The sequence below is a fragment of the Heloderma suspectum genome, chromosome 7 (assembly GCF_057233095.1).
Source record: "Heloderma suspectum isolate Gila_16-S chromosome 7, 16-S_ref, whole genome shotgun sequence".
In the NCBI taxonomy this organism is placed as follows: Eukaryota; Metazoa; Chordata; class Lepidosauria; order Squamata; family Helodermatidae; genus Heloderma; species Heloderma suspectum.
The window spans coordinates 103,780,405-103,793,077 of record NC_139464.1 but is presented as its reverse complement, the minus strand read 5'-3'; the positions used below and the strand labels follow the sequence as shown (position 1 = coordinate 103,793,077).

The 12,673-nt window shown below is 45.8% G+C and overlaps 1 protein-coding gene across 1 annotated transcript in view; it reads right to left on the bottom strand.

Annotated features, from left to right (window-relative positions):
* The window catches only part of SLC26A4 (solute carrier family 26 member 4), a 38,889-nt gene extending 28,545 nt beyond the window's left edge, over nt 1–10,344 (bottom strand). Inside the window, exons 1-7 of the mRNA XM_084811047.1 lie at nt 10,190–10,344; nt 9,903–10,042; nt 9,031–9,141; nt 7,803–7,987; nt 4,772–4,936; nt 2,113–2,265; nt 1,936–2,018 (exon numbers count right to left, since the gene is read on the bottom strand). Coding sequence (XP_084667173.1) covers nt 1,936–2,018; nt 2,113–2,265; nt 4,772–4,936; nt 7,803–7,987; nt 9,031–9,141; nt 9,903–10,042; nt 10,190–10,344 — 992 coding nt within the window. The remainder of the gene's footprint in view (nt 1–1,935; nt 2,019–2,112; nt 2,266–4,771; nt 4,937–7,802; nt 7,988–9,030; nt 9,142–9,902; nt 10,043–10,189) is intronic.
* Nucleotides 10,345–12,673: the final 2,329 nt, after the last annotated feature.

The following is a 12,673-nucleotide window of genomic DNA, read 5'->3' as shown; positions in this document are numbered from 1 at the left end:
CTGGTCACAAGCTGGGAGGTAGTGAGAGTACGGATTCTGATATGGCTGATCTTCAACAGCTGGGAAACCTGACCTTGACAGAGGCCCCAGCTTCTTGACCAGAGACATCTTCCATGGGAACAGAGCAGCAAGGGGAGGACTCTTCAGGGGAGGGGACTTCTGTGGTGTGTCCTAGGATGCAACATCAACTTAAGAAGGTGGAACAAAGGCATCTGGTGAGGTGTAGCATGTGTTTCCTTGCCAGGATTGAATGTCTGATAGTGATCTTTTGCGGACACTCCCCTCTATTCAAACGAGAGCAATGGGCAGTAGAGTTTGCTGGACACAACACCTTTCCAACCTGAAGTGCTTCCTTGTCTTCTTTCTTTGATGGAATTATAAACTAGTTTGGACTTCTTCTGTACCCTGGTCTATCAGGATCTTTCACTGGAAAAGCTAGGAACAGAACTTTATTAAGGAACTGCATTATAACCTGTTCCCTCCTGATACATATTGAAGCTGTAAAGGCTCAAAGCAAATTACTGGAGTTGCTGTAATAAAAGCTTTACTGAAACCTGAGCCTCAGTATCAGGAAGTCAGGATTTGACACTGATGGCTCTGCTCACCCACTGCAGCAAATACTGCCGTGGGGGGGGATCAACCAGTGGGGCTCCCCAGAGCAGCCACCCACCCTCTGGCTCACCCTGAGGATCCTCTCAGGGTGATCCAGAGGGCAGGTGAGCAGGTGGTCTCTCTGAAGAGCCACCCTGGCTTAAAAAGTGGCCAGTGTGGCAGAGGCATATGTGTGTGCTCTTGTGCCTCATGCAACAGGAGAGCTTTCACTGGCCCTGCACCAGTAAGAATGCACGCACCTAACTTGGCAGCACATGAAAACCACTACCACCAATAAAAAAGGTCATAAAAGTAGTTTAGGGTAAAACTGACTATTGACAGAGAAATAGCATCAGGACAACAGGTTGGGGACTGTGTTGTATGCCATGTGAGTGAGCCAGACATGCTAGTGTAGATTGGCCCCTGGGGGAAAAAGCTTAACAATTTCTGTGCCAATCTCTCTCTCTCTCTCTCTCATTCCCACTTCCCACTCCTATTCTTTCTCCCATACCTCACACACAATATTTTAGCAACATGTGTGTACATATACGTAGAGAAAAACATGGCAGGATTGAACCTGATTTTGTCTTGTCATGAGTATACTCACTGTGTAATTCTGCCAATTCTGCTGCCAATTAGATGCAGTAAAATAGACACTGTTTGATCTTTATATATTTCAGTGTATCCAGGTGAACATGCTTTTCCCTACACTCAACTATGTCCATGTAGACAACATGTTATTTGTCATGTGGCCTTACTATTGCCATTAATAGAAGAGTGCAGTGATGTCCCCTGGAGCTGCCTAGCGGACAGGTCACGATATGACAGTGGCAGCCCTAAATCAGCAGGGAGGACCTCCGCCGGCAGGGGGCCCCACTGCTACAGAGGCCCCTGTTCTGCCTGCCAAGCTCTCAGTAGGTGCAGCTGCTGCTGGCAGTTTTCCCACTGGTGGTAGCTGCTCTAAGGCCCCCGAATGGGGCGTTCCATGGTGGAGTGGGGTTTTGGATCGACTGGATTCAAAGCTGTTCTGCTGACAGCTGTGGCAGCCTGGAACTGGTGTAACTAATGTAAACTGTAACTGCCCCACCATTGCTTTCAAGAGGGCGGGGGGATTTAAGATACAAGATCCTCTAGACTGAAAAGCCCAGCAAAACCTTCCCCCACACCTCCCCCCGTGCTGGCTTGAGCTGGCAGGGCTTGTGGTATCAGTGTCACAGGGAGAACTGCTGCTTCGGTCCTCCCTGGCCTTCCTTAGGATTGCTCTCTAAACCATTACTGCCTACTTAAAATGTGGCTGCACTCACGCATTTGTTTTAATTAAAAATGCCAAAAATTTGCACTCACCCACTAGGAATATGTTTAACAATGCCTGCATTGTACTTTTTCTCCAGGTCAACACCATATGAAATGCCAGCGGCTACTATTGTCTGAAACCAAAAGAAATAACAGCATGAATGGAGAAGATTGATCTTGCCCTCCTGCCAGTTCAGACCTTTGAGTTTGTTAAAGCTGTTGGCTTACCACAATCACTTCTATAGGAATAGGAACAGGGATCTTGTGTCTGAACCGATCATTTATTTCCTTGACTACCATACAAACAAAAATGGTCAGCAGACCAGCAATGAGATCAGCAATGTTGGTGGTTGCAATATTTTGAAATATTTCTACAAGGGTCTAAAACACAAGACAAAAAAGCCAATGTAAAATGCTTCCATTCAAATAGTTGGAGAATACGGCTTTTACAAAGATACATAACATAATTACAGCTTCAGACAAACTTTGAAACAAATCCCTGCCAATTTATGGGCTGCAAACACATAAATGATAGAGCAAATTTGTTTTCTGTTGCTCCAGAAGATAGGACCTGAATCAATGGTTTCAAATTATGCAAACAAAGGATTTTGACTAAACATTAGGAAGAGCTTTCTCATAGTGCAAGCTGTTTGACAGCAGAACAGACTTGCCTTGGAAGGTGGTGGCCTCTCCTTCACTAGAGATTTTTAATTAGAGGGTGGATGGCCACCTGTCAAGGATGTAGTACTGGATTTTCTACACTTGCAGGGGGTTGAACTCCACATGTTTTGGCCTACAGATGTTTTGACCTACAACTCACATCGTCCCTCACCATCGACAATGCTGGCTAGGGCTGATGGGAACTGTAGACCAAAACATCTGGAGGGCCACAAGTTGCCCACCCCTGCACTATATAATCTTTGAGATCCTTCCAACTTTATTGTTCTATGATCCCATACACACTTAACTTGAAAGTAAGTCCCACTGAGTGTAGTGTCACTTACTTCCATGTAAATGAGCATCTAAGACTGTAAATTCTAAAAGAAAACAAGAGTCTTGCAATATTGTATATAATGCTTTTGAGAAAACCAGCACCACTTGATTCATGTGCCTGCAATGGGTGACAAAATATTGACACTCTTGTTCAGATACTTGATGTATGCTCATCCAGGTTTTTGTGGTCTAATTTTAAATAAATAAATAATGTATATGTTTGTTTATTTCTGTACTACCCAATAGCCGAAGCTCTCTTAAATAAATAAATACAGTTAGTAATACTGTCTTATTTTCAGAGCTGTGGTCCTTCACTTCACTTCCTCCATGCAGCAGGAAAGCCCAAATAGTTCTGGCTTAGATGTATTTAATTACAGAATGCCTTATGATTACAGTATCACTTGACTCTATGTGTCTTGACGTGCATGCATTTATTTAGTTATTAATTAAATCAGTGAATTTCTTGCATTTGTGTGTGTGTGTGTGCATGTATCTTGTTATATATTAACAGCAAACTCATTCTCCAAGTGTGGATACCAAAACAGCACCATCCACATGCAAGACATAGGTATCAGGAGGTTTTGGGAAACCCTAAGATTTGCAGTACAAATTATTCTTTAGGAAAAAATCCTAAGGCGAGGAGCAGGGCAGGGCAGAGGGGAGAATGAACCCTAGAACAGCGCACTGGGGACTGAGCATGTTCAGTGGGCATGGAGTGCTGGGACGGTAATGGAATGGAGTATCTCGGAAAACAGTATGGCTGGCTGGCTGGCTCACATCCTGAAGTGGAACACTTCACAATACAACATTTTGTTGCAGATCTCACTTGTAATACATAGACACACACACACACACACACACACACACACACTTCAGTGATCTAATAGCTAAATTAACTTTCTTCAAGGCCGTTTCTCAGACTTGAAAGAAGCTGCAGTTTATTTGCTTTGTCTTTAATCTATTATATCATTTAAATGCAGGGATGTATTTATATATAAGGTGTGTGTGTGTATGTTTATAATATTATATTACTTTATTTTTATGCTTGTATTTTTTTGCTGTCTTGGATGAACTTGGTTCAGAAAGGTGGCTTATAAATATTTAAATAAACCAGGTTTGATGTGGATGTTTTCACACTAGTCACTAACCCTTGCTACCATATGGGATGAACTGTTACCTGTCTCATGGCCTCTCCTTCCCCCAACAGGTGATCACCACTATTAAAGGGGACAGTGTGCTGGAGAAGACTCTTACGAGTCCCCTGGACTGCAAGGAGGTCAAATCAGTCCATCCGAAAGGAAATCAACCCTGACTGCTCATTGGAAGGACAGATACTGAAGCTGAAATATTTTGGCCACCTAATGCAAAGAGAAAACTCCCTGGAAAAGACCCTGATGCTGGGAAAGATTGAAGGCAAAAGGAGAAGGGGATGGCAGAGGATGAGATGGCTAGATAGCATCACTGATGCAATGAATATGGACTTGAGCACACTCTGGCAGAGAGCGCAGGACAGGAAGGCCTGGCGTGCTATGGTCCATGGGGTCACGAAGAGTTGGACATGACTGAACGACTGAACAACAACAACCAACCAGGTGCTTAGAGGATATGTGTGCTCCTACTGCTATTATTATTAATTTGTATAATTATTAATAAAATAATGATTAAATCAGAATGATTATTCAGACTCTCATGTCAATAGATTTCATACAATTGATTTGTCCATAAATTTGACAAAATCTGCAATGGGGAAACAGCGGGAATCAAACCTGCCCTTCCCATAATCTGCTATCCATCCTATATGAAATTCTTAAGTTAGATGGTAAAATGATCTAAAATTATCCCTAAAGGGATAATATGCCAAGGAACAAAGCTGAGTTTAGCAAGACACACTTACATAGATAATGGAAAGAACCCCATTGTAGTTGTGGGTTGAAACATTTAAGACTATTTTCAACTGTGAAACAAACACTTGAAAAGCAGCTGCAGTTGTAAAGCCCCCAACGAGTGGATCAGCAAGATACCTCACAATAAAACCAATCTGAAGTGCTCCAAACACTAGCTGGAAAAAAGAAGAAGCACTGGATCATTTTCTGAACAGCTAAGTAGCATTACAGCGTAATTACACCACATCATTTTTAAAATTCTGATTTAGACTCCCTACCTGGGGAAAAAATAAAAAATTGGGAAGGCCCCACAATGGAGAAAACCCCCTCCCCACTTTCTACCCACCTTATCTCTGTCAGCAGGGACACCCAAAGGCGTGTAGCTTCAATAATTATCTCAATGGATGGGCAGGTGGGTGATATGACAGGCATTCCTTCAGGTACCCTGGTCCTTGAAAGTCATGTAGGGCTTTAAAGGTAAGCAGCAGCACTTTGAATTGTGCCCAGACATGGGCCGCTAACCAGTGAAGATATTTCAGAATCAGTGGGATATGTTCCCACTAACTGGTCCTGGTCAAAAGTCTTGCAGCTTGTTTTGAACTAGCTGAAATTCCCAAAGGCAACCCGACATATAGTATATTTCAGCGCTCTAACCTGGAGGGCACCAGCATATGGTTAACTTTGGCCAAGGGGGGCATAGTTGGTGCACCAGCCTCAGGTGGTGAAGGGTGCACCCAGCTACTGATATCACTTGGGCTTCCAGTGACAAAGCTGGATCTAGGAGCATCCTCCAGACTGCACATGTAATCCTTTAGGGGGGAGTGCAACCCCAGGCTGCCCTCCATTTCCCTGGCTAGATGAACCTCTCAGTCCTTCCATCTTGCCTAGCTCCACTTTATTGGCCCTCATCCAGCCAGCTACCAATTCCAGGCGCCAGTTCAACACATCAGTTGCATCATGTAACTCATATGTAAAGGAGAAGTAGAATTAAGAGTCATGTCCATATTGATCGCACCTCACTGTAAATCCCTGGATAGCTTCCCCAACAGGTTAATGTAAACCCATGGGAATTCATAGGAGAGAGAATGGGAGCTTGTGGGTCCCCATAACGGAAAGGTCTGGGGCTGAATGGAAGTTGCCAAGCTTCACCTTCTGGAATCAGCCATCTGGGTAGGAATGGAACCACTGAAGCACAGTGCCTCCAGTTCCCAGCCCAGAGAGGCTATGCTGAAGGATACCGTAGTTGATGGTATTGAAGGCCACCAAGAGGTCCAGGAGAATTAGCAGTCACGCACCCCCTTCCATTCCTCCCCCAGCATCAGGAAGACCAAACCAGGTTCTATACCAAAGTGGACTGAAATGGATCCAGATAATCAGGCTCATCCAAGAGTGCCAGGAGTTCAACAGCCACCCACTCGAGCACGTCACTCAAGAAGGGGGCACTGGTGAATAACCAATACTTGACAATGATCAGGGGTCAGTAAGACTTTTTCAGAAGCACTCCCACAACCATTATCTTTTAAGGTCACCCCGACCGTTCTCTGGACCCAGCTAGCCAACCCCTTTCTACTGAATGTTGTTAATCACAAGAAGCAAGGGCTGAGCAAAGAGTTAGCAGAATGCACCTCTCCAAACACCTTATTCACATCCTCAGACCACAACAACTGAAATTCATCCAGCTCAGGACCAGATGGGACCTGGACACCACTCTAGACTAAACTGCAGAACTAGCTATGTCCAAGTCGAGTGGATACAAAGAATTAAAATGTTAAGCAAACATGTCATCGCCTGCCTCCAAGGCTACCTTCACTTCCCCTTGTGGGCACTGTAACAGGCCCCAGAACTCTTGGGGAAACTCTGCTGGATAACATTCTAAGGATGGAATGGTGGCAGAGAAGTGCTGTTCTTCACTGCCATGACTGCCACAGGGTAAGCTCAATAACAAGCCCGTGATTATGTCTGCAGTCTGAGGCAGCGCCACATGCCATATAGAGCAACTAGGGCTTTGACACAAAGCGACTAGGACTTAGCCATGCCAGCTCGGAATTCCCCTCAGTAATCCCCAGTTGCAAATTAGTGTGGACCATTGTAATAGGTATACAACTCCTGTGGAGGTTAACAGCAGCAGACAGTCTAACCATGTGATAAAGCTCTTCCTGACTGTACTTCAGGCTGATGGTAGAAGGGGGGGGGAGCTCCTGTTTTAATGCTCCTGTTCTACAAACAAACAAAACCAAACAAAAACAACCCTGCATATAGAAAATTAGAATTTCAGGAATAAGGGTTCAGCCTGGGTTGCTACTTTTTCAGAATTCTCCCTCTGCCCCACCGGATCAATATAAAAAAGAAAGAAAAAAAGAAAGAAAGAAAGAAAGAAAGAAAGAAAGAAAGAAAGAAAGAAAGAAAGATTCCCCCATTAGCAACCAGATGAAGCATAGTGCAGAAGAAGCTTTACCACTTCAGTCTGTTGAACATTTACACTGGCTTGCATATCTTATTGTAAACTTAAAGTTCATGTCTCTTGTCCATCCTTCTTGTTTGTTCATGTTTTCTTTTAATGTTTTCACAGAACCTGCTCCCATAAATGGTGAAATGAGTTATATTTCCCTTTTTCTCTTTGCCATCATGGATTTAAAGGAGGCCTTGTTTTTTAAAAACAGATTTTCAATAGGTTAAAAAAAACAATGTTCCCCTTGTAACTGAGAGATCTTCCCACATTCAAAATTATCAAATTCAAATGTAAGAACACAAAAAAGCATTGAAACTAAACTTTCGATTGCAGAAGACAAGCTCCAAATGTTGGTTTTAATCCCCAAACATAAAAGTATAGAAATACTTAAATGGTATTATCAAATTGTGCAAAACTGTAAATGTGAGGCATGCAAACTTGCATTCTAATTTAATGCATTTTACTTCTAGCTGAGGAGAATATTACATTAATTGCTGTGAAGCTGTTTCTTCCATTATGTTGTTGTTTTCTCAGGTATGTAATAAAATATAAAAGCAGCAACAGTTTGAGACTGTTTTGCCCAGTCATATTACCTGGATAATGCCAACCAAAAAGGTGATGGTGCTGGAAATCAGCACTCTCTCTGCATCTCTAGATTCGGTGTCTATAAATGTTTTGTTCAGCCCCGTCATGTTACTGCTAACCATGAGGAATTTTTCATCAGGTGCCATGCTCAGTACTACTGAACCTACCATTAAACTGACCACAGGGAAAGGTCCTGTTGGGAAGAATTTTAGATATATTTAAAATGTATACACCACTTCCTAAGGATGGATTGGATTCAGATTTAGATGCATGCAGCTGGGCTGGTGGAAGTGGATTTCTCTGCCTTCACCTCCTGATGGGAATCCATCCAGTCCCCCAAAAATCCTACACAGAGGGTCAAGATACGCTGTGTTGTGAAGGAGGGATGAAGGGGAAGGGGAGGGGGAGGGATCCCTGAAAATCACTCACAAATTGTGCCTCCACGCTATTTTGGTGGATCCCTTCCCTCCCCCCTACCCCATTCAGCAAGGCTCCCTGACCTTCTGTATAGCATTCTTGGAGGGTTGGAAAGGCTGCTGTTGGGAGGAAAGTGCAAGGAGGTCTGCATCCACCAGGCCTAGTTGCATGCACCTAAATCTGGATCCAACCCAGTGTGCTTAAAGTGGCTAACAATAAAACAATTAAATAATAAAAACAATGTGAAGCACTCAGTACAGTTCTAAAAATCAAAGGCAAGTTTAAACCAGCATTTTTCAGGTTAAGAACACAGCTACTACAGGAGAAATTAATTCATTTCCAACTTGCCAAACTTATAATAAACTACTAGTTTCCCCAGTAATGAATGTTTTATGCATTATTTTCACAGAGACCTATAACTTGAGTCATATAAATAATAATTGCAAGTGGCACTCTGAGATAGGAGCACCCTGCTATTATTTTTGGGCCCATATGAACCTAACTCACAATGGGCAGTGGGTCAGTTGTCATGTAAGTAGCTTCTGCTACTAATTGCTAAATTCTTGCACTAGCCAAAGAAGAGGTTACACATACGTAATGTATGGATGCAAGCTATTTCCAGTTATTATCTGAAAAACATGGATAAGCATGAAGCTGTATAGAATTCAAACCCAACAAGAATGTGCCAACATAAAAGCCTACAATAGCAAATTGGATCCACCAATATGACTTCCTCACATAAAATATTAATACCTTTGAATAAAACTTAGCACTCTGGAAGAAATAGTTGGCGGATATTAAAATGAAGTACATAGTTACCAACTGAGATGTGTTTTGATGTTCCCAAGAAGAAGTATGGCAGGATGGGGAAAAAAGCAGAGTAGAGGCCATATCCAATTGGAACTGCAGCCAGTAATGCATATGCCAAACCTGAAATAGTAAAAAATAACAGTGACTAATCTCACAGTGGCCTCTGTTTTAAAATCTACATACAACTGTAGTACTTTACTAAAAGTGCACTTTCCTTTTTACACAAGTATAATCCACATTTGTAATTCACATCTGATATTCAGCTGCATGTACAAATCTGAACTGTTCGTGTTATGTAGCACATGATCTGTAAATATTGAGGTTGTCAGCCTGATCTTATCAGTGCTTACTCAGAAGCAAGCCTAAAGTGTCTAGGATTGCAAACAAGTCTGAAAAGAAGTTAGTCAAGTAAATCTGGGCAGCATTCATGGAAAAACAACAAGGAGGATTTTTTAAAAGCTGTAAAAGCCAAAACAAAACAAAAGACAGCTACACCAATGTTTATAGTTCCCAATGTGTTTCGAGATTCTTCTTTTTGTCAAGGGCAATTGATTTCTTCAAGATGTCCAAATAATGCTGACTCCATCAGTAAGTTAGAAGCCAGGAGTTCTAAGCATTATTTGGACATTTTGAAGGAAGCAATTGCTCTTGATAAAGAGAAGGATCTCGAAATGCAACATTTCAAGGCTAGAGAAATGCCCAAGTGAGCCTAATCCTCAAACCATTTCATCCTTCTGAAGTGTGTTGGTGAAAAGGTTTGCACTGTTAATACAGAGGCAGTGACCCATAACCGCAAGACATCATTTGAGCAGCTCCAATACAGTCCTATTTATTTCTCCTGTGAAAATCATTCAGTAGGAAAATGTTTGGACCTTTCTTACCTTGTAAAGTACCCACAAGTCCAGTACTGACGCCAGAAATTATATCGCTGAGAAGCCATTCTTTAAACCTGTACTTAGGCAACCATTCCATAATAGGAAACACGGTCTTGGTTATCTCAACGGCTTTTTTCTTGGAACAGCTGCCAGGGACAAAATGTAAAATTGCTAGAGTAACACTGCAAACTGCTTGTGTTTCCCTGCCATGGCCCACCTCCCATTTGATCCAGGATTCTTTCAGTCCTTGGATGAGACTTTCCCCTTTCCCACCCAAAGGGCCAATCAGTCACCTGCAAGTTTTCTGGACTCGTTCCCGGAGTGTTTTGGACACCACTAATTTCCTCTCATTCTCCTCTTGAAAGATTGGCTCATTGTAGATGGGCCGGGCCACCGCATAGCGACCGAGATCCAGGAGAGCTCCATCAACCCCACCACCTGCCGCCATGCCCCTGCCCTGCCTACAGGTGGAAAGAATGAAGAAGGGCAACATTTCCAAAGCACACAACCCCCAAAGGCAGCCAGCCATCAAGTACGGGGTGCCCTCTGAGCTTAGCCTGCACCTGGACTATCCACAGGTGAATTCAGCTTATGGTAGCAGAGCCAGCTGCCAACTTCTCCCCACTGCATGGAGCTGCTGTGTGACAGCCAACTCCTTTTTCTCAAGTAGCCAGCTCCTCCGGCCACGTCGAGGAAATGGAAACGTCCATTTCTTCTGCTCTGAGTGCCCTCTGCCGGCTCGCCGCTCTGCCAGAAGAGCTGGCCCCTAGGACCTGGCTGACGATGCTGCTGGGGTACATTCTGCGCCTTCAGCACCTCCGTGTGGCGCCGAGCATCCGCAGGGAAAGTTCCCCCTGCCCTGCGCGCAGCTGCGTCTTACGTTCCCCGCCCCCTGCTCAGGAATTTAAGAAGAAAAAGGCTGGGGGGGGGGACGCCCACGCTGCGCCGCCTGCCCTGCTCTGGATAGCCACGGCCAGGCCGCACTCCGGCGAAGGGGGCGGGGATGCCAGCCCCTGCCCCTCCGCGCCGCGCGCCCCCTCCGGCCAGCCGCGCCAGCCTTGCCCGCTGCCCCGCCCCGCCCCGCTCGCTCGCTCGCTCGCTCCCTTCCCGCCCGGCGCCGGCGCCGCGCGAGGCGGCGCTGTCCGAGTGCTGAAGCGCCGCCGGCTTCTCCTCGCTCGCGCCTCGGGCGCCTCCGCGCGACGAGCTCCCGCTCCCGGGCCGGGCCCGGCCCTCACCTGCGCGTGCCGCCGGAGCCCCGCCGCTGGGCACAGGCGGCATTTATACGGCCACCCCGGGCTCGGCCGCTTCTCGTTTATTTACAGGCAAACAGAAGCATCCTGCTGCACGTGACGAGCCCGCCTCGCCTCGCCTCGCCTCGCCTCGCCTGCCGCCCCCCGCTCCCTCCCGCACACCTGCACCGCCCGGCCTCCGCTGCGGGGACGCCTCGCCCCGCCCCCGCCCCCGCCCCGGCAGTGCAGTCCGCGAAGGGCAGGAGCGACGCGCCCTGGGGCGGGGGCCCTGGCCGGGAAGGAGCTGCAGAGGGCGAGCCCTGCCGGAATCGGGGGAACAGCCGGCAGCGCCTGACCCCGGCGAAAGTTCGAAGCAGAGCTGATGGAGCAGCCTCAAGGAGGAGCCGGCGCTTATCCGCCTGGCCAGCACCCCCCCCCCCCAATAGGTTCAGAGCTACCCCGTATCATATATCTCTTAGGACTGGAGCGATTGATCCCTTTGAGATCCACGAGAATGCTCTCCAGGTTTTTTTTAGTTCTTTCGGTGGGTTTTTGCGGGGGGGGGGGCATGTGTGTGTGTGTGTGTGTGTGTGAAGTGCTCCTTTAGGTTTTATTTATTTATTTATTTATTTATTTATTAAATTTATTAATCGCCCATCTGACTGTTCACCCAGCCACTCTGGGCGATGCACAACCCACCATAAAACAATTTAAAACAATAAAATTTCAATAATGACCCCAAACGCCATTTACAAATAAGGCTTTGAGGGTGGACTCCGAACCAAGCTTTGCGCCGCCACAAATCACGCACCCACAGCTTCAGGGGAGTGTCGTCTGCGAAACACGTAAGGCGCAATGCCTCGTTGTGCACAAGACACGGTTGAGTGTCCTGCCCCCAGGCCACTGATAGCGAATGGATAATGTTCAAATGGATAAAGAATGCAGGTGTGGACTTCACAGTAACTTTTCGGCCACCCCAAGTCATACAGTGACACAGTCAGGAGACTGTCACCTTCGAGGTGCCTTAACATGGCATCCAGACCAATGCTTTGGGGTCATGGAGAGAATATGATATGGGCAGCCCAGAGCTTATTTGGGGATGCAGGCTGCTCATTCAGCTCTGTTTTGGATTTTGGTGATAACTAGTAACCAACTTCAGCTTCATAATCTGCAGGAACTTTGGAGTTCTTTCAATGCTTATCAGGGGTCTCTCAAGGTGAAGAGCCTTCCTGAGAGATAACCTGACCAGTGCCCGCCATTATTGAGCTTCTTCTGCAATGCAGAGGCACAGGAGAGTGTTGGGCACTTTTAGGTAGTTCTGTCAGTTTGTGTAGGGCAGTGTCAAAGCCTAACCAGTCTGGTCCTGTGTAAATGGAGAATGAGGCATATAATGGGCTTTGGAATCCTCTTGCATACACAGGGTTCCCTCAGCTGAGGTGCTGTGGTGGTCAAATCAATGTGGAAAGGGTTCCCTGATAAAGGAATTGAGGGACCATAGATTTCAGAGCATGCTTTACAGGCAGAAGGTTCCAGCTTCATGCCCTGACA